At 39.0% G+C, this 22,342-nt stretch overlaps 2 protein-coding genes and 1 long non-coding RNA gene across 4 annotated transcripts; 2 read left to right on the top strand and 1 right to left on the bottom strand.

Moving 5' to 3' along the window:
• Positions 1 to 572: 572 nt before the first annotated feature.
• Positions 573 to 5,953, bottom strand: LOC147755276 (uncharacterized). Its single transcript, XR_015327999.1, has 3 exons — positions 3,944 to 5,953; positions 2,726 to 3,253; positions 573 to 2,227 (listed from the first exon to the last, which is right to left on the bottom strand). It is a non-coding gene; the product is annotated as an uncharacterized LOC147755276 (long non-coding RNA).
• Positions 5,954 to 6,140: 187 nt separating this feature from the next.
• Positions 6,141 to 11,118, top strand: LOC111250931 (uncharacterized). 2 transcript variants are annotated; one of them, XM_022806932.2, is made up of 3 exons: positions 6,141 to 6,594; positions 6,682 to 6,879; positions 9,814 to 11,118. In XM_022806932.2, exons 1-3 carry the CDS (start codon positions 6,426 to 6,428, stop codon positions 10,047 to 10,049), a joined length of 603 nt encoding a protein of 200 aa, XP_022662667.1. In that variant the 5' UTR covers positions 6,141 to 6,425; the 3' UTR covers positions 10,050 to 11,118. The 2 variants fall into 2 exon arrangements, with proteins under 2 accessions (XP_022662667.1, XP_022662666.1); XM_022806931.2 differs by having other exon boundaries at positions 6,144 to 6,879.
• A 2,617-nt stretch (positions 11,119 to 13,735) lies between these two features.
• LOC111251149 (uncharacterized) lies at positions 13,736 to 22,214 on the top strand. The gene is made up of 5 exons (XM_086990482.1): positions 13,736 to 14,233; positions 14,330 to 14,435; positions 19,350 to 19,459; positions 20,000 to 20,267; positions 20,961 to 22,214. Exons 1-5 carry the CDS (start codon positions 13,736 to 13,738, stop codon positions 21,281 to 21,283), a joined length of 1,305 nt encoding a protein of 434 aa, XP_086846608.1. The 3' UTR covers positions 21,284 to 22,214.
• Positions 22,215 to 22,342: the final 128 nt, after the last annotated feature.

Below are 22,342 nucleotides of genomic sequence, written 5' to 3' on the forward strand. Positions count from 1 at the left end.
ATGATCGCGTCCAAAAGTGTCTTGGACTAGATCATCGCGAAGCGAGCAGCATAAGAGGCCATGATAGCAATAGACACAAAAAGCACTCCACAGTCGAGCTGATGAAATCTGTTGAGTATGTACATTTTTTTCGGTATACCATTGTACGTACACGGCGCTTAGATAATAATTGTTCGGTAGCGACCTTTGCTAAAGTTTAGCAATGACCTTTTTTTCACTTGCAGTGATTTGTTTTTCTGATGATCAGTTCAGGTCACATCGTCTTTCTTTCTAATAAAAACCAACGCCTTAATCGTTTCTACATTAAATAGGTCATTGGTTAGAACATGGCCAAAAGGTCGTCAATCAACGCACAAAGGACAAAAGGCGGACAGCGATGCTATTGAATCTGTTGTCGCAACCGCATGAAGAGTGAACCGCGATTACTACGGAATCATAATCGCGTGGGATAACGCGCCACACTGCTATAGGCTGTACAAAACTCGAGCTATCTGATTCGCTATGACATCGCAAACCTTGCTCTGAACTTAGCAGACATCCAATAGAAATAGCGAATAACTATATGGCTTCGCTTCTTATTTATATTATTTGCGTTTATTGAGCAGTTTATGATGTGGTTTTCTGTTTCACAATTATTTAGCAATACAGTATCCATTTTTGTTTCGTCTGTGACAAGTCGGAACCAACAACAACGTATGCTTCAAGAGGAGCATGTGTTCTGAATAATATTATATAGTATTGCATTGTATGCATGAGGCAGATGTTTGACTCTACAAAATGTAGTGTGTTCAGAACCCTTGTCATTATATACAAACTAGTTTGTAAACGAATTAGTCTTAACTAATGTAAAGCCAAACTCACAAAACGTGGCCTGGAATAATTCAGCATGCGGTTTTTCGTGGCCGGCATCTATACAATGCTGTCTAATTAAAACACAATCATATGCTACAATTTAAACGTTCGCAAGCCGACAGCAACGGAGGGCATTGGATAAGCGTTTTACCTTACATATATCGAAGGCCTGCAGGCCTAGCAGCTATTTACAGCGCTTTATTTATGTAACCATTTTAGACACATCTTTCTCCTAATAATTGACATATTCATATTTAAATGCGACTTGCGAAACGTACTTTAGTACTAATAATAACTATTGTTATATTAAAAAATGCGCTATAACTTGTTAATTATATGTTAAAAATACTTAACTAATTTTCAATACGATGATGAATTGAATACATAATATTTCTGCGTGGTAAGGCTGTTAGGGGAACAACCAAGTGCAAACAGCGCCAACGATAAACATTTAGGTTTGACATCCTTTTAAGATCAAAACCTGCAAAATACACGGGGCAAGGTAATGCCAAGTATTCATTTTATGAAGCAGCGAATCTCGGTTAAGCCGAGATCCGAGTTCCGAGTGTTACATCCGAGTAGCTGAAAAAGCTAGAGAAATGAAACAAAGAAGTCGATGTACAATTACGGATGCTAGTTTTGTGTCTTTTACTCACATTACTGCATGACGGTGGTTAGACATCAGTGTTAGTGTTTAAGCAATTTATATCTATCTATCTCATACCTCGTCTGGTAACACTTGTCTATTTAGAGGTCGATCTTATATCGAACGAATTTGTGTGATCTTCAATTACTGTCCGTTGTACTCTGCTTCCGTGCGCACACCTATACCGTGTTCTAGTGTTAAAAATGTCATGGAAATGGTATTATATAAATTCCTATAAATGTGCCTATATGATGATCGATTGTGGTTGCATCTTCACGAAGCACACATATCTATTTGTTCACATACATTTTACGAAGCACGTCATTGTTGGAGTTACCTTCATTAGTAATTACTTTAATCAGCTATAACCTAAAAACTTTCTCAGCTTTTGAAGCAATATGTGGAGTTCAAATACTAAGCAACATGTACATTGCTGACGGATCAATTGTTGAATGTTCTCTACAAGAATTTTTCATTTTTTACATTAAGGTTGCGAGTATAGCGGCAATTACCACACGATACTAAAACACGGAGTATGCGAGAATGCAGTTATAATTCTATAAACTTTTAATCATTTACATGTCTTCCATTTCGCGCATTTTCACTATGGATACAATATTTCGAGTGGGTTGGCTGGCCTCTTCACTGGACGGATAGTACAAGCGCCCCTCAGGGATGACCAGTATATCGACTCGATATCATGATACGTTTGCAGTTAGATGAATTTTTCTGGAAATCATACAACGAAGAAAAAGACGAAAGCAGAAACACTTTAGCGGTTTGACTGTCTCCGCGACTATTATAGAGGAAACAAACAATGAAAACCACTGAATAAGTAAGACTTTAATTCTCTGATGGTCGCAGCCAGCCACAGCAAACTGCTACTAATATGCCGAATTCGCCCCATTGATTACATTGGATTATGCAATTCGCGGGCGACACAGTGGCGCCACCAACGGAAAATTTTACCGGTCAACTATGAGACCAAATACGGAGATAGCGTTATGATTTTTATTGTCCTATTGTGATATGGTATACAACATATGTTTGGTGATCAACGAGACGTTTTCTCACTATAGTTTCAAGAAGTATATGTTAGAAGTTGAAACGGAACGAAATCAACTTTAAACGACAAACGAGACGAACAAATCGGAGTATTATTTCGACATGAGATGAAACGCGATAAAAAAAATAACTGCCGAAAGAAGAGGTCAAATGTATTCTTACATGTGTTTTGTTGTATGCAGTTCATGCGCTCTGTTTGGATTATTTGCCGTTTATCGAACTGCGATAATGCGATATCATTGGGACTTCGATCTGCGAGCGAGCGCATATTAGTATCCAATAATCATAGTGATAGTAATACAATTTAAATGGGTTATAATTTTTGCATATTCTAGAGCCCAAGGGTTATGCCATAAATTAATAAACAGCAATTTAAGACCACTGCTATTATTGGGCAGGACAGAAAGCTTTGCACATACGTAAAGGGGGAAAAAAACAGCCATGCGACTAGGTGGTTGCTGGCGAACTGATATTAAAGATAGATAATTCCACAAAAACTTATTTTACAGCCCACGCAATACCAGAGAACACGCAGTTTTTCGCTCATATCGATTACAGAGACTTTTTACTTGTAAAAGTCGATTTGCGAAATTCACGGCGCAGTCAGTCACTGACTTATTTTCTTTTCATGCTTGATGATGTCCACTTGTCGCGAATCGAGTAGCTCTGACTTCACAGATCTCCCGTTGCCTGTCAAGAGTATAAAGCCAAACACCGTATGAAAAATATTGATGGTAAATATCTACCAAGTTCACTAGCATCATTAGAAAGAGAGAAAGAAATCAATCAAATAATATGTAAACCTTCATAATTGGAAGAAAATTCTAAACTGAAATTGGCTTGATCTAGTCAAACGTTAGCGAAGGACGTCATCGTCTCTTACAATATCGAAAATTGCAGGCAAATCTCAGGAAAATCTATGTTTTAGGGGTTAGCAATAATGCCAATAGTGTAACATAAATCTGTATGTTGATTCAACTTCAAGAATCCATTCTTAATGGCTAAATCGTTTCTATAAAGATGGTTTTCCTCCCTAGCAATTGCTATGACTTGTAGCCGTAAAATGTATCCTTGAATATGAACTCCAATGGAAAGTCGTTCTAAAACAGGTTCTGGGTAATTCTACTCAAGTGTACAAAAGTAACAGATTCTATACCTATATAGAAAATTATCAGTAGGTTACTCTCACAGAAATTTCGTATCATATCTAAGGCCAGTGGCTAGTGCTGAAGCAAACATACTTAACTGAATTAAAAACAAATTATCCTAATTCTCTTTCGCTAAGCTCTTGTTCGCCTAGAAAAACTAAAATTGACTGTGATAAACTATAGATATTGTAGAATAATAAGGACTTGCATACTCGCTATTTATCTAATTTACCTTTTTTACAAACCCGACCTTTTTGTCAGGTGTCAGGCATTGGTCTCGACCTAAAACTGGACTAACCACAGAGTTTTTGTTGCCTCTTCCAGATAAGTTTCAATCAAAACTATATTATTATTTGCTGTTCATAAATATCTACCTAGCACTTTGTCGTCAGATAGGCTCTTTTTCGGTCGCTTCCGAAAGGTATTTCCGAAAAAAAAAGTATTGAAAATGACTCAAATAAAGGACTTTCCGATGTGTCCGGAGTCACGACAACAGGCAATTTGAATATAGCTATGCTGCTCTTAACACGACGATGATGATTCAGTCTTCACGATCGTAAATAGAAGTATTGAAGATGGTCTTTACTATTATCGGTTACGGTGAGCGTTATCTGCGACGCTTGTACAAAGTGTTCGGAAGTGTTCCAGGCATCGTTGATTGCTCGACCGCAGTTTCGGTGACGATATCTTCTGAAATACCCATTACATTGTAGAACTTGTTTTATACAGTGGAAATATTTTGTTCTTGCCCTGTTATTGACAATAGAAACGATCTCTATCGATTCGGTGCTTACGACATTTTTATTACGAAAGAGTAATTTGATTATGCATCAATTGTCCAAAATAGCCATTTGATGAAAGTTCAATGCGAGCTACGACGGTGGTGATTACGGTTTGTTGTAAAAGTTCGAGAGGTATATACAGCACCCCAATTTTAATAAAGAGGTTCATTTAGTTCATGTCGCATTAATCGAGCGACATGGGTGTCCTCGTATGAGAAATAATGTAAAAATTTGTCGTCCTATAAAAGGCAATAGTAGACGCTTCTGGTTTTAGCTAACAACGATACTGGGCGTAATACTCGAAACATAGGCTAGAACTAACCGGTTTTGTTGTGAGTCAGTGTTTACTAAACAATAACTAGTTATCGATTATTTATTCCTGAATGGCTTCCATAGCCATTCAGGAATAAATATAGCCATTCATATATATAAAATAACGACAGGGTGAAGTTAGACAATAGGAACTAAGACAAAACTTTATTCGGCATATTGCAGTATTTTAAGTTCATATTTGGTCGTTCATCTGGTCTGATATTAATGCTTGAATTTCGTCAGAAGAATAACAGTTTTAGCTATTATATCCTGTACTTTAGCGTCACCAAAAAGCGTTCGGAAATTCGGTGAGTGTTACGCAAACCTCTGACCACAATTAGGCGTTCTATTAGGTTACAAAAAATTACTTAGATCAACTACAAAATTACAAAAATTACTTACTGACAACAATGGAGTTTCTACCTAAAAATTATTAGTATCATTATCTCGTACTAACGGTAAGTATTGAAATTGCTTAACATTTCCATATAGAGCTAAAAGGTGTTCTCCATAACACAAAAATAAAATGAATTTTTCTGTTGAAATTCTGAAAATGAAGTAAATTGCCCCTTTTACGCTATGGCTCGTTTTCGGTATCGTAGCTCCTTGCAGAAATTCATCGTTACGCTCATCTGAAGCAGCGACGTTTTTTGCGCTTTATCTGAAAAGGAAGATTATTTACCGCTTTCGTTTGTGGACCGTCAAAATCATCGGAATCGCTATTAGATATCAAGGAAGCTTGTGGAATGGTACAGCAGCTTTATGATTGCAGTTCGTGTTTTTAGTAAGACCACAACTCAGGGATAAACGCTTAGGTCTTATCGTTAGCTCACTTTATGCCTCGCTACGTTTTAATATCTGATTGCATCCACTTATAACTGTATATATATTAATATACCCTGACGTGACCCAACGGGTGGAATACTCATGTATAATGCAAAAATAGTAGCGATATATTTTCTGTAGATTTACAAGGCAAGTATAGTAACGGCAGAACATTGTACTTTGAGTGCTTGTTTCTAATCCTAAGAACCGTGTCGGGCAGTATGCCAAAAAGCGCGTTATAGTATGGTGCCATAAACATTGCTGTACGTGAGACTCTACACAGAATCACGGATGCTCAACCCGCTTGCAAGCACTTCAAGCGGTGATATAACAACTGCAATAGATCCTCCGTACGAGCCGTGTGACGTCGTCATGGCCTGCGATTGCTCATCACACCGGTCTTTGGCTACGGTGTACCACTCTCTCAGCTGCCTTGTGCTCCCCTCACAGTTTAATCGGAAATTCTCGCATCACAGGAGAATCGTATGTACAGTTCTTCAAAGTCGATCCCACTTTATCGGACCCGCTTCAGGCTCACCCAGCAGAGCTGAGAATTGGTCAGATTTTTCATTACTAAAACACTACGTACGAGGTAGGATACCGAGTACCTTGAAGTAAACAAATAGTTCGGTGATTTCGAAGGTTTTTGCCTTTTTGGGGGTCTGGTGTAAACTATCGCATAGAAATCGTGCAAAAGGTTCGTTTATTTTAGCTGCTGCTGCTGCTGTAAATGTGTGGTTAAAGGTGCACGCAGACACTCACCAAGTGCTAGTGGTGCATTGACACACGGGTTTAATGAAGATGTTGTTCCGTGCGATCCTGTGCTGTACCATCCTGGGAGTCGCGTGCCCTCAGCGGCTTTCGTTCATGCATCTAAATTCGGATGAGAGTGGTGCCAGTGCCAAGATCGTTCGGCCCAACGTAACCATATCGTCATCTCAGCGACGCGTATACGTTCCAAAGGGTAAGTCTTTGAAATACGCCGAATCGCCTATACTCAGGCTGAGCTTCCAACCATCGCCTAAGCTTTCTAAGGCGCTGTCGTTCTCAGACGCGCAGAAGCCCCGAAGCTCTCAGTTCTTCCATCTGGTCCCATCGACTCCATCGCCTTCGGATGCCAAACCTGTGAAGAATGAGACAGCTTTGACGCCGATCGAGCCCACACCGATGCGTTCGGTACATCGAATCTCCAACACCACGTATCAGATGCCTGCCGACTTCCTCTGTGAAGGACTGGACTGCCCTAAGGGTAAGACATTGCATCCTGCAAAGGGTTGGTACCTAGTTTTATTACATGCTGTCAGTGTGATAGTTGCATTTTAGTCTTTCTGCGTTAAAATTATAATTTCCATAAAGTACTTGTCGAAGTATGTATAAAATGTTATAGCTTATAATATACGAAGTTACTTTATGCTTACGATGAGAACACATACGCACTTGTAATGGCTGGAATTCGGTTTAACTATGGGCATAAAAAGCACGCCAACGTGGTTCCAATAAAGCAAGTCTTTCAGATTGTTTCATTAATGATTAATGTTTAATTAATGATTAATAAATAGACTTTCATCTATTTATTAGTCACTAAATGGTCATTCATTTTTTAAACTATCAATAACTAGTTTTCTTCAACTGGGCATACGCTGTGAAACATTTACAGATGTATATATGTTTATATATATAGTATATATATGTTTTTTTGTGGCGAAGAACACAGTGTACTATAGACATGTCGGAGACTATGGCGAGGTGATTATTTCAGGTCATAAATAAACTAACTAATATAACAATCAGTGAATGTGTCTCACTTTCCCAATCAAATTCTCACTTCGACCCTTAGAAAACTGTAGCCCTTTTCACAATGGGGCGGGTTCACCTGAAAAGTCCCGCTGGAATTGTGTCTACTAACATTGCTGCGTAATATGTGCGTGGACTTGTTGAGTGGATTCGCGATTCCCGTATAAATATGTACTTCAACATCACTGCGCGACATGGTGAGGTTTAACCAATAAATTGTTGATATTTTTGTCGGTAAGGACATCAGATGACTATCGTCAAAATTGCACTGATGTCTCAAGCTATACGCGAAATGAGTACTCTTCAGGAAAGATATAACTTAATATTCATCATCTTAATGGAAAATAAATTACTTGTTTTGAACAAAGGATATATAGTTTTGGCACGAGCCCGTGTCATGGGAAAGTCAGGAAGCATTATTACCATAGGCGCAAAGCGTCAATTCTTGGTTCTCTTCATTGTATAATGATTAGTTTCTAATAAAAGTATTATATACGTAGAAAAGACGACTCAAGTAGTCATTAGAACTCAGTAACTCTTTTCATTACCTAAGTGTCAGCAGAGAAGCATGTGATCCCTGGTATATAATAAATTAAAACTGCTGAGAAGAACAGTCGAAAATATTAATTTTTGTCGTGTTAAAAGCTTACTTTGTGTGCCCTAAAATTGGTCTGCCTAATACCACTCTGCACAAAGCGGTATATCAGCGGAAATAAACCGCTTTTCAATAGATACAAGGACCTTGTAGACGGTAGGGAACATCCTGTGGAGGCGAAAAATTAGACGAAATCTGCTGGCTTTTTGTATTTGTAGCAATCATGTTATTGGTTCCTGTAAATAGATTAATTTTATTGTACGTTTGACGAGTCTCGTTCGAGGATCTTTTCTACAAAGCAGCATTTTGAATCTAGTTTTAGAGATCCAGGAACTTATAATGGTATATAACATAAAGGAAATCAATCGAACTTACTCTATGGAAAAGTTTTAGTTCTAAATATAGAACTACTAACGCGTTTCCAAGGCTGCCCGGCAAGAAAGGTCTAAGTAGGCCAAAGCTAGTTGTTACTAGATGAGGAATATATGGACATATATATCATTGATGGCACTATTTTGATTCTATTATTGATCTATTATATATTGTAAGAATGGTCTTGGATCAGTTGTGAACCGAATAAGTTTTTTTTTTTTACCAATTTCATGTTAGTTGTTGCATTTCGATTAACATGCCCTTTATACTTTGCAACAAAATATATCTGAAGCTATGTTATATTTTAATTATAGCTGAAAACATTACATTGACCAGATGCTAATCTGAGAATGAAAATTTAATTTTTAAGTAGTAGAACATTTTCACTAACTTAACGCACAATTATCTATTTATAAGGATACGCTTCGATACCCGGTGTAGCTTAGACACGTCATCTCATCTTCAGCATAGGGTTTCTTGTTCGTAGCTGCTTCGTCACACGAATAAAATAACGAACAGAAAAACGTCTACGAAAACAGTTTTCAGCGTTCGTTGTTGCCAGATATAAGACGCCATAGCGTTTTTCATCATTTTATACGTACAACAACATTCGTCACACTTTTGTAGGAAAAAGTAATGTGGACAAGCGAGCTGCTTCCTTAGCTGTCATGCGGTTGAAGCCGAAAACCTGCAAAATCGCCAAATGACAACAAGTCGTGTCATATGTGCATGTTTTTTTTTTTTTTTTTGTAAATGTCGGAAGTCTTACATTACCACGAACGACTGTCTTTGACTAGTTTACGGGGGATGATTTAACAGGGAGCCTCAACGGTGGTCCGCAAGACAAGCGGAGCCAGCTTGATGGCATTGCGCACTTCTGGCTGGGGTCGAAGGGCAGCACTCATCAAGCAAGCGGCTGACTTCCAGATTTGTCGAATATCGCTGAAGTAATCATTGAACGGCGTTTCGTTAATAAATAGAGAAAAAATAGTGAACATTTAATTTGACGGCTTTTAATACCTAGCAATCGCTTGTGTTGGCAGGCTATCTTCTGTCTGTACGTCTCCTGTATTTTGACATTGTCTTGCAGTTCATTGAGTGACCATGTTTTCGCGTTTTAACTATTGTGTTCAAGAGCATACTAAATCGTGTTTTGAAGTTACTGCATACGTCAAACGACTGTATATTCTTGCAGAATTTAACTTACATAGTATTTGAAATTCGATTACACTCAGTGTTAAGGTCATAGCGATCGTACTATTTGTGTGTATTTTTCCATCAAACATAAAGTGGGCAAATTAAATTACTTGGGTTAATTTGGTAGACTCTAATAGCTTTTTTCTATTTTGACTGCCTTACAAACTGAATCCGTAACCTGCCGCCTTGTTCACCGGTCCGTGCCTGTTTCTTTACTCAACGTAGGGCAACAGTGCACTCTGGCACAACCGATCTGCACACCCCAGGACTGTTCATTGAAACCGTCGTGCTCAAAGAAGCTTTCGGAACACTGTGAAAAATGTCGTCCGCCATGTGTTCATGCTGTGCTAAACCTCAATGCCCCTGGAGGCTGTCACCCATGCCTCTGTGAAGTCACCGTTTTCAGACCACCAGCGCACCTTGTCAAGAAACTCGCACAGATTACTGCAGCCACCAAATAGGAAAGGCAGCCGGAGAAACAGAAGTGGACAAGTACTTTTGTAGGCGCAGCATGAACGAGCAGTAACAGAGTCTGAAAATATAAAAACATTATTAGGGTGAGAAAAAAATTTTACCTAGAATGTCCGAGATAACACTCATATTGGTGTTGTTGAGCTTAATTGACAATCACGAAAGAAAACTGCATAAAAAATACTGTGCGTTAACAACTAAGCACATCGAATGAGTTTATTTGCAGTCAAGTAAGTTGCAATTTATGCATACCTTTGGAAGTTACAAAACGATGCTTTTAGTATTAAAAGTAGTAAAAACCACTCTCGTCTAGCCAACGAGTCGACAAAAGAAGTTATTGCGTAAGAAACTTAATCTTTTAAGTAAGAAATTTACCATATCCACTGTATCATGTGGTCTTTATACAGTGTACTTGTTGTTATGCTTTCTTCCTTGGAGAGGAAAAATAACAGGTGCTACGATTTGCATCGTATTATTAAAACAGCAAGCTTGTCCTGAGCAGAGGATGAATAGGTCGCATTGAAAACGTACGAAAAAAAAATAATAGGAATCATACTTACTCTCTAGAGCAATTCCCTAATTACGGTTGAGGCAATGGCTGGGCCTTAGTAACATTAACAAACAAATGTACAGGTTGCATATGTATGTAATATATTAGAAATAGACAATAGCTACACCTCATTATTACGCCGTGTTGATTGTAATTACCTGATAATATTACTTTTATTCAATACTAGATATATCTAAGATGGTATTTGTGAAAAGCAGAAGATGATATGACATAGTCATTCCCTTGAGCAAAGCAGACTGTGTGCGTTTGTGTGTCTATGTGGATTTATATGTATAAATATTGTCGCGAAACTATATATGAATTGAAAGTTTAAATTCTACTTTGAACTTTATTCCTTGACGTTACTATTATATTTAACTTGTATCTAATATTATTTATCCTAGTTATTTTAATGAAGACGTATTTTGACCTTAATAGGAAGAAGGAGTCCGAAAGTTTGAATAGAGATAACAATCAGACTGACAAATAAAGCCTGCAAATGAAAATTCTGTCCGTGTTACTATTCATTAATCTCGGTGGCTAACGCAGAAACATCAAACATTTGACGATTTGCTTCTTCGCAAGTTTACGTAATTCGGTTTATATTTGTAGGTAATTTACACAGTACAGGACAATCCTGATCGGTGCATCTGTCTAACGTGACGTCAAAGGAATTACCTGCGAATGTATCGAAACGAAATAGACTGCAGGTTAAAACGTATCTTTCTGACGCATTTTATAGGAAAATCAGCAGATCGAAACAAATGCAAACGTAAAAGTCCTTATCCTGTCCTACTCTGACCAAAATTTACCGGAACAATGGAGGGCAGTATTTACAAACCACCCATAATTAACAATTGCTGCCTCCTTAATAAGCGCAGGGGAGCACGTAGAAAATGAATAAGCAGTTCATAATAACAGAAATTAACACTCAGAACATAATTTTTTTTTAGATTAGTGCAAAAAACTAGGATAAGATTGTATTTTAGGACGGATATCTACACGCATTCTTCATCTGAATTGTCGTGAATCAATAATACCTTCCTTGAAGTCTGATATGATACCTGTCGGGGTTGGACTTTCTCATTGTTTACAAGTTTTACAGATGATTATTGAATGCAACTGGCTTTGGAAGTAGCAAAGAATGCTGTTATTATTGAAGTTCGAAACAAAGATACAATTTATTAGAAAACAGAGAAAAAACAGCATGTTATTGATTTATGTTACACTTTTTGTAGGCGAGGCGTTACTTGAGGTGCGACATACTCGAATAGTTATCAAAGATAAAGTTACATTCTAAGTAAAGCCATCATCTTAAATTTGATTTAAGGGTTGAATGAGCTCAAAATAGTTTTCGGCAGTGCGCGACGTCTCCATTTCGCTTGTCTCTGAAAGCGAGCTTATAGCTCATGTTCAAAAAAACGTTTTCTGTCTATACCTGAAAAAAGAATATTTATTTAGACTTGGCCAATACAAATAACTACAAGCGAAACTTATGGAAACTTTATAAAGGAAACGAGAGCTAGTGTTTTTGTATATTATAAAAATACTATGTAATGATAAATATGTAGAATCTTATATGAAACGATTCGAAAATTAAAATTGTGAACCACGTACTGAAATACGCGTTTTTACGAAACCTTGCAATTACAAATAAAAATCTATTAACGGCCTATGTGTAACGATGCGGTCCTTCGAATAATGGACATAGAAAATGTCATATTGATTAAAATATGCTTTTAAAAATATCGTTGCTTTTAGCCGTGCTGGAATAGTAGTACGGTAATATAATACACAGCTGTCTACATAACGGACGAATCGAAATTGACGTGCTGACGACAGGAGGTCGATGAGGCAAAACAAGGGGTTCCGTATCATCCGATCTATGAAGTAGACGAAGCCTGTAGCGCTTCACTGCCCAAGGACGTCATAGACAACGGCTGGTCACAAATCCTGTCAGACAGGAACAAGCTGCTAGCCTATTTTAGGCTTAGTTCTATGACAAGAAACATTGCATTGTCGAATGGGGCTTGTTGAAATGAGCAACAGTGGTGATGTACGTTGTTTTTGAACGAATCTATATGCAACAATAATTTTCAAAATGATTTTTGTAACATGTGCATAGTCTTTATTTTTTAACAATGTATTGCATCAGAATATATCTACTTTCAGTTTTATTTGAACATATTTATCGAGCGAACTGCGCGCATGCGGTTAAATGCGATTTTACGTGCTTTTCTTCGTAGGTATATAAACGCTTGAAACATCTACGCTGAAACATAATGCGTCCGCCGCAAGCCTACTTTGCTGTCTCATGAATCTTCTTATGAGAGGCATCACAAACGTAACGCCCCCCACGTCAGGACGATTCGACCCAGCTAGCACATATACAGACCACTGCAAGAGTTGTAAGTCGTGACTGCGTCAGTATTAACACATTATTGGATGGAGTAATAGAGCGGGACGCGGCACCGCTTAGCCATGACAATTGATCGCGGCGAGGGCCTTCCACACAAGCCGAAATACGAATGGAGGAGGGATGGGTTTAGAAACCCATGATCTGCGAAACAGTAAGCAGAACTGGTTAAGAAGCAGCTCTTCAAGGTTGAGCCTATAACAAGCCGATTACTACAAGGTGGCTTGTCACTCCAGCAGTACGGCAGGCCATGACGCATTCAACACCGGACGCATCGAGAGTTGTCAATGCTGCCACCTGCCATTCTCTGACTGCTATTTAGACGCGACGTCGAAGAACGCTGTTGTTACTACAACATAACTCACCCAACTAGTACTGCTAGTACGGCTATTATTGTTGCTAATTGTTACAGCCTTGCTGCTACACGTGTCTTCGAGTATTATTGGGCATCAAATACGATATCAACATTAGGAATATTCGAAGTGACCAGTGCAGCAGTCGGCTATGCGAATAGAGAGGTCAACTCTGGCAGCGTTTTTTTGTTCACACAGAGTCTTCTCGTTTCCGTCCGAACGGTTGCCAATATACTCTGTAGGAGATCGCTAAGACAAGAACAAACACTGTTCGTGGCGTCGTGGGGTGACAGCGTGTTGTCGAACGGTTATGCTGATCGAATGGTTCCGTTAGCAACTTCATTGTACGAATGCAACATGTATGTCGCTCTTACAGTGCCAGCTATCGACAAACGTCGCAGCGAGCCGGTAGCAGCCCCGGAATTGCATCAAAATTTGACGGTGTGCACTTCAGCGCCGCATCACCTTTTTCGGGAATTCTGCTCCGAGGACGCCACCGTTGGAATACCGACACCTCGTTCTAGCCCGTCGAGATCGGGTATATTGTCGGCGTCGGCCAGCCCGAAACGAAGTGCGTCGTCAGCTTCTGTCGTACCCCCGCGACGTTGTTCGACAGCAATAGCTGATCGTCGCATATCGGCCGCGCCTTCATGTTTCGTTATTGGTGGCGTAATAGGTAGCGCTGCTGGGGGGAGCAGCGGGTCTCGCCAACGCAGAGCTGATGACGATTTCGACGGCTGGCTCGAGTTTTATCAGAAGCGAGTTCCGCCCCCTAGGAAAAGCTCTCTTTCGTGTCTTTCGCCGAACGCTGGGGGGTACCGCTGTCGCTCATTCTCGATCACGCCCAAGGGTAGCGTACTTAATCTTGGCGAGGTGCTCTTGGGCGACCCATCGCGAAGACGCAGCACTGGCTCTTGCAACGATCGTTCGGACATTCAGCTTCTGACGTAGCGAATACGACTCGTTGGCGCGTCTGGCGTAGGGAAATCGTGCCTTGTGGAACAGCTTAGAGACGGCTTCTCTAATAACACAAACGAATTAGGATACCTCGATATTGGTAAGTGCATTCTATGCAGTAAAATGGCAGAGGCGCGGCTGTTTATTTTAAAGGACGTGATCTCATTGTCCCGCGTTCGTAAATACGCCTTTTTCCAAATGTACAAACGTTTCACAACCGTTGTGTACAATGCTTACGAAGGGTTTGAACTTTTTTGTGACAATGTATATATTATGGAAATCTACATTTTGATGGCAACGGGCGTAACAGAAAAAATTTGCGTTTTAAGTAAAGCTTTCTGTATTGAGGCTTCGCTACTTGTTTTATTGACTCGCTGTGGGCAAAGTTCGTATGAAGTATAACAGGGCTATCGGAATGATAAAAATGATAGTATCTATATTTGGCACTCTGATCGATTTGTGCTTTCTCCTATACTTAAACATATCGCCTCTCACCGTTTAGGGGCTTGACTAAATGTACGTGAATATTTGAGAATATGTAAGGTTCTTGCAAATTAAGTTGACATTTTGGAGGTTCTTTCAGTTCGATTGCTTGAGGTTGCTTTACCCTTTTGAGGCCAGGAGAGCACAAATACTACACATACCTGGGCACAAAATAATCGCTTAAGTTTATCAGGATTCAACAAGAGCGCGCAGCATGTACAACTACAATTTTTTCAAGTTAATGAAAAAGTTCAATTTCTAAAAAATTGACTGTAAGGCACGTATTGCACGCATAAGTTTATAGAGGAGTTTAAAATTTATTTTATTATGACCTTTATTGATAGTGCAGGCAAGCATAGTAACTGGCCGTCATATATACTGGGTGTTGCATCATTTCGCCATTTGTCACAACGTTGCCAATGGCTGAGCTATCTTGATAGCAAGGCCGCTATAATTATGATTTTAACCTAGGGGTGAGAGCGTAGGTGCTTTACCACACCTCATAGACGAAGATTAGTACAGGTTATAAACGTCAAGTCGAAAATTGGATGACAACGACGCACTTCCTGTTATTTGGACATTATGTACTATGGATAATGAGTAGTGAAACGTCACGCAGTATCTATAAACTTCGATGAGAAAACGCGAATATTCCAGATTTGATACTACCATCTGTAACTCATTGGTCAGCTCAAACCGAAAACAGCTCCAGAGATAGCATGCTCATAGATGTCGAAGACTACTATATGTCCCCAGCTCACAAAGATATAGAGATGCACAAGGTGATTTAACGGGTTTACCAACGTGTAACTTCGTGGCGAACTTATAAGAGAAATCTGCGTTGTGTACACAACGAGCATATTGCCATAGGAATGTATCTTGTGTTGCAAAGTTAACTAAAAATTCCGTAATTGATATTAGCAGCTTTAATGATTAATTTCAAATTTAGCGATTTTCATTTCTAATAGAACGAGCCTATTTTTTTTTTTAGAAAATGTCAAAAGTTTCGTACACTTTCCACTGGTGTAGCTAAGCGGCAATTCGATTATTGTTGTTTCAATATGTTACGCCAACTGTGTTGGAATAGGCGTACACCTTCAAGGTCTAGCGCTTCGTCAAATACATGCTAACGTACGAATGTGTATATATATATATAGAAACTTCTGAAGGTCATTTGCATAGAGGTTCCACGTTATTTAGCGCGAGCACAAATGTACGATATTCAATATTAGAAACTTGTCCCTCGATTAATACAGGCTACTTTTCGAAGAGTGGCAACTTAGTGATTTGTACGTTATTTACGGTTGGTACAATTATTGCTAAGTAACTTTTACTGAAAGTGTGATGGAGCTCTAAGGAAAACCGTTTTCAAAATAACCTTTTCCTACATTTTATTTAAAACCCACAATCGTACTGAAAAACAAATACGCTTTGTGGAGAATTCAAAGGATTTTTTCCGGGTCCTTTCAGAGTTGGCTTTAGAGCGGCAAAAACACGAAGTGAACTATCTGCCTGCAGCCTATTGGTTGTGTTGACAGACCCATTGAATTGGCTTCCTGAAGCTTGAACCGGGTGGTAGTTATATTATTACGCCTCAATTGCGCCCAGTAAAGCAAAAATCAGATCGCAATATCTTAAACTTGAGACGCGATATTGACGTATTTTAAGAAATCACATCAGGTTAAACTTCAACGACGCGATTAGTTGAGTTCAAAGACAATAATAACACGATCTATTCTACAATGCGAATGGCTCGTTTGAAAGTAAGATAAACGAATTCTATTCAAGAGACAGCACGGTACGCGATCGCGCACTGCTGAAAACGATAAGCCTGTATTTGTATAGCTTTTTCCACAGTGGCTCGAAGACAAAATCGGTAAGTTAGCGGTTATTAGATATCCTGGTCTACGGCTATCGGAACCGACACGTAGCTGGCTGATTCTTCAACCTATATATATATATATAGGTTGTCTATGTATCTGAAATATATATATATAAATAAATCTCGATATATATATATATGTATATATAAAATCGAACTGTTCATTTCATTGGCTGTACAAAATAACCGCATAGATGTTTCATGACAGTTGTCTGTCTATCGGCAGCGGCACCAGCTCTGTCTTTCCCATAGTAATATAGCTATGAGCACGCACCTCTACACCACTTGTACAGCGTATATTTCCAATTGTATGATAATAAGATTGTGCCGGTTAAACATCATCGATCGGATGCCACCGATCTGCCGTGACAGCAGCTGATGGTATAAAACTTCGATAAAAAAAGATAGAGGACTTCTTGATGTTAGTACGTCGAGCATTGAAACATTAATGCGGTGCTTGCGTAAATGACTGAAGTAAGTGAATCGATCAAATAATAACCTGTTACTGAAAGCGGTAGCTATGAATATTGGGAAAGTCCATTACTTTCTTTTTAACAGATGGGGACACGACGGGAAAGATGGATCAAATATTTTCTGTGCTTTCGCTGAAGTCCTCGTACGCCCTGCTGAGAAAACGATTCTGTGATGATGAATATTTTACAATATGTGCGCAAAATACGTTAGGTTGTCGACAATGTTATGTTGTTACTGCACATGCTTTCAAATAAACGTTTCGTAGCGACAGAATATTTATTCCTGAGAGTTCACGTAAGTTCGAGACTAAGAAAAAAAACAGCCAGAATTTCTTCCGGATCATCCATAATTGCCAGCTGAACTAAAAGTTAAAAATGTACAGTTTTAAAGATCGTACAAATAAGCGTATACTTTTTGCAATAAGTACACCTAGTCTAAAGGTACGTACTCTTGAAATGGAGCTAGACTAAAACTTCATAATAGAAGAAGCACTTAATATGCCCCTCTACAAAGTCTATGAGCTAGTTGTCTCAAGTTCGTTTTTCATCGTATGCGATTACATTTGCAGAAGAAAATTCATATTTGGCCCTCAGAAAGTTTTGCTTTGGAGCTAAATGAGGTAATAAATGCAAGAGAGTCCATAAACATAATGAATTAGACAGTTTCAAGCATAACGCGTGTAGTTGAACAACACTTCACTGAAACTGGAAGAAGTGCTTAAAGATTCTACAAAAGGTGCCTTTTTTCCAGCGTACTCTCACCCGTAGATCTGCCTTCATATCTCCTACTATGAAGCATTGTTGCTTTGTTTAACATTCATTAACATCAGGCGGTTGTGGATATAAAAAAAAACAGGGCGTCTGTTGCTCGATAGTCCAGGATAAAGGATACTAGACTCATGAAGGTGTGTTCTACTTTTTCCACAGTGAGCTGTGTTCACCCTGTACTGCCATAGTAATAATAATAATATAGATAACAAAAAATTGCGATCCTGTATGTGTTTGATGAGCTACGCAACTAGGCATATTTCTTGATTCTGATTAGCTGCAGCGTTTCACTGCAGCAAATACTGGCCTTTTTTGAGAGAAATACACGTCAATACAAAACGCTACCTTCCATTCCATAAGGACCACCCAGCTAGCTAGCTGGATGGTCCTTATGAATCCGATAAGTAGATTTCGCAACGGTTGGGTACCTGCACAAGTGTTGTGGGCGTACCGCTTGAGGACTTATTACCTAGTTGTTGGTGCCGGTTAGATTAAGATGCATTATTCATTGCTCGTTTCGCATAGAACGGATAGAGGGCCCACATTCTATTCCACCAAATGAAATAGTAATTTCTCGAACAGCACATTTCGGAGAAGATGAATGTCATCTGCGATTTGGTATTCTGTAGGAAGAATTTTTTCTAAAAATGTTTTTGTTCTCCCTGCGTTTTTAGAAAGAGCAAATTCACCAACTAGCACTAGACAACTGGCGTCCTTTCTATCGCCTTAATGCCCACTAGTCTGTAAGCGGGATACTTCTCAATTGAGTATGGCTTGGAAGCCATACATGCTATTGTTTATAGATGCTCAGTAGCTCTCTTTACTAATACAATTGTACACCGTTTGTATGTGGAAACGCTAAGCAACAACCTTTACCTTTTTGATAATAGATGTAATTTACAGCATCTACACAGACAAACTGCAGGTGCTTTTTTCTCTCTTCGATCAATTGTCGCATGTTGCTATAATATATGGATTTCAACACTGTTTACTTAGACGTGAGCCATCCAATTAGCACGGTTTCCAAAATATGGCCTGTGTGTATCTGGTATATATTTAGACAGAATCAAGCTCAGAACTTGTGGGATTTCAGGAATTGATTGTACCGTTGACAGGTAGGATATTTATCTTTTAGAGTTTATAGAACATGTCACATATAAGCTTGGAAGGACTATCTACTGGTTAAGCAGGTTCTGATTCAATCAATTTTCGATTTGGTTCTATAAGTCAGCTTAGCAATATGTATGACAAAGACAGCCAAGTTTAATGAGACAGTATTTAAAGACGAAGTTCAAGTCATGCTAATTATCTAGCACACTATCATCATTGTGTTTGGAACAGAAAATTACAGATCCTACGACGACTACCTCCAACAATTTTGTGTAATTAAATTTTGTTCGATTTTCAGTAACGAGTCCACCACCGTCAGCGCAATGCAGCCTGGATACTCAGTCAACGAGAATCCTTTTAGACGGAGAGGAGTTTGATGTTGATTTTGATGAACTGCTTAATACAGACGTATGTCGTTTAAAATGGATTCTGCTGATGACCGCACGAAAAGAAAACAAACGGCTTCAATAAAAGTTTCTTTGATATATGGTTAAAATAAAAGTTTATTAGGTAACTGGCCTATTACATACACTTTTGCGGAAATTAGGCAACTGGGTGTTGCAAATACAGCAAAGCTACGAATGGATTAATTGTGGGGCTTACCACACCCCTTATGTAATTGCTAGTTACAAATCTGCGTACCGTCCGTACCAGCATCTTTTCTCATCCCGTATATTTATATTATATATTTCTACAGCCTATGAGAAGAAGCGTTCATCCCTTACCGTTCTGAAATTCGGCGGCTTTGAAGTCGACAGTTCCTCCGTTCAAGAAAGATCCCACAAACACTGTTTACCGTTATAGCCTTATATCCAAATATATTTCTTGAATTCTAAAATCACGAAGTAACTGCTATTAATGCGGTTTTCCTGCTCCTACGTGAGTTAGGCAAGGTGTATTTTATGAAACTAATAGAACCCCACTTGGCTCTACTGATTTCTTGTGCAGGTTAACATTGACAGTGTGAGCAGATCAGATGCGTTCGTCGTAATCTACTCTGTCACAGATCGTTCGAGCCTGGACGCGGCGGAGGACACCCTCAAGTGCCTGCGAAGAACTTTCGGCTATTGTCGTGGAGGAACTAACAAACGACGCCCTCTTGCGGCCACGTCACGACCTAGCCAACATGAACATTCTCAGGCACTTCAGGCTAAACCCATCATACTTGCCGGCAACAAGGCAGATCTTGCCCGAAAGCGAACCGTTTATGTCGAAGGTTGGTTGAATATCATGCTTCTAATGTCCTAGTCTAGTCACACAGATCGTGTGATCCACAAGTTGCGTTGGTATAACATTACGATAGGCGACGCAAGTAAATTCTTAAGAGAGACGATGATGATAATAATTATGTTCAGCAGCCTCAGAGCTGCGCAAATCATACGTGTAGCTGGTTGAAAAGGAGTGATATGCACGCTATATTTTTATTGAAACTTAACGATTCCAGTGTTCTTCCTTCGATCATTACGCGTAACACACATTTCATGGAGGGTAAAAACAGTCAGCTTACAGGTTCAGGATTTACTTGTGTCCAGCGTTATTCTGAGACCCGCTGAACATGTAAAAATACTATGCATATTGTATAAAACAAAGTGCTTATGTTTATACGTTCAACTTAATCAAAAATCGTTTCAGTAATCGAAAACTAATGAATCGTGTATTGTGCCCAGTTGTATATTATACATATAAGACTAAGTTGCAGTTATTATATGTAAAGTTACGAGCTAGGAGAAGCGATGTAGCGCTTGTAGCGTTGGACATATAGGAGGCAAAGAACAATGTTGTCTTTAGTTGTTAGTTTCAATGAACGCATTTATACAAGCGCCATTCAATCCTATTAAGTAATAGCCAAAAAAAAAACAGTTTTTCCGTAATACGTGCATACGTGTAATGCTTTTCTATATAATTTTAGAGGGACGCGCTTTGGCCAAGAGGTTTGATTGTCGTTTTCTCGAGACGTCCGCTTGTATCGGTCACAACGTTGATGAGCTGCTTGTAGAAACCTTGAAACAAATTCGACTTCTGAAGCGCCGCTCACCGTCGCTTCCCGGTTGGTCACTATCGTTTCCGGCAAAGTTCGTCGCGTGTTCAGAAATCACCGATCTGCCATCGCTTACCGGTGCATCCGCTCCGTCGAACGCGGCAAATTCAACTCCATGTTCGGCTGCGATAGCCGGGCGGTCAGAGGCTCGAACCTTCTGCTTTAAAGCGAGAAGTTTCTCACGGAGGTTTTAGACTTGGTGCGATTCTAGCAGGACGCGGTCTTATGATGATCTGGACGTCCTGTGAGATGACGCACAAGTTTAAGATTTTCTGATAGGATGTTTTAGCGTAACTCTCTTTGTGGCAAAAAAAAACAACTAAATCGAAAGTAGATTGACAGAAGTGGACTAAGAATTGTAAAATTTTGTGAAACACGCCAGACTTTCTGCGAACAACGAGCCAACAGAAGCATACGTAATGGAACCCTTAAGAATATATCTGTGGTGTATTAATGCTTACATAACTTTAGCTATGACAACTAGTCATTCTTAAAACGTTTGAATTGTCTAAGCTTTTCTGGAAATTATTTTTCGAGGTAAGTCTGAAGAGTATGCCTTGTGCGACGAACTTTTGTGGTCGCGACCCAGGGTCTTTATTTCCGTATTGCTTATTTACAATTTTAGATCAACAAACGAAAGGTTCTAATTACATTTTATTATGCTGTTTATTGTGTAAATAAATATTTGTAGTTGTAGTTGTGATATAATACATGAATGGCCAGAAATTGTTGCACAAATAAGCTATAATAGCTACGATTCATATTGGCGCTATGGAAAAAAAAACATTGATAACGATATCTAGCGCGTAACGATCATTTGAAGTTTCGCGACGAAAGCTTTGTGTCTACAGCGATGAGTCTATGTTGTACTTATTTAATTTGCTTTCATAAACCTCTTACTAGAAAGAGCAAGCTAATATTCGAATTTCTCTAGATCGGTCTTCGAAGCTGGTCGAGAATACAGACGAGGGAAAGATCTTTCGTTGACACAGACCGCTTACTGACAAGACGTCTAGAGGAAGTAACTTAATTCTATCAATTCGTATTTAGTAGTTCAAGTAGAAATTAATAAATAGACTATTTGCTATTACGTAAATAGCTTTCAGCTTGCTTGACTTGATAGAAGATAGTCTTTGATTCTCAGAATGATAAGATCAGAGTTATTCGGCAACTTAGTATAAAGTATCTCTACAAAGATGACGAACTAGAAAGTTCATTTTACTGGAGCTAACAAAACGAGCATCAGTAGAGAT

Source organism: Varroa destructor, unplaced genomic scaffold, assembly GCF_002443255.2.
Source record: "Varroa destructor unplaced genomic scaffold, Vdes_3.0 BEIS01000005.1, whole genome shotgun sequence".
In the NCBI taxonomy this organism is placed as follows: Eukaryota; Metazoa; Arthropoda; class Arachnida; order Mesostigmata; family Varroidae; genus Varroa; species Varroa destructor.

Excerpts from the sequence above, each read along its gene's own strand:
- LOC111250931 (XM_022806931.2), top strand. The coding sequence starts at position 6,426 with ATGAAGATGTTGTTCCGTGCGATCCTGTGCTGTACCATCCTGGGAGTC. Across the intron at positions 6,880-9,813 it reads AGGACTGGACTGCCCTAAGG|GGCAACAGTGCACTCTGGCA; the intron begins GTAAGACATTGC and ends TACTCAACGTAG.
- LOC111251149 (XM_086990482.1), top strand. The coding sequence starts at position 13,736 with ATGTATGTCGCTCTTACAGTGCCAGCTATCGACAAACGTCGCAGCGAG. Across the intron at positions 14,436-19,349 it reads ATTAGGATACCTCGATATTG|TAACGAGTCCACCACCGTCA; the intron begins GTAAGTGCATTC and ends TTCGATTTTCAG. Across the intron at positions 20,268-20,960 it reads GCGAACCGTTTATGTCGAAG|AGGGACGCGCTTTGGCCAAG; the intron begins GTTGGTTGAATA and ends ATATAATTTTAG.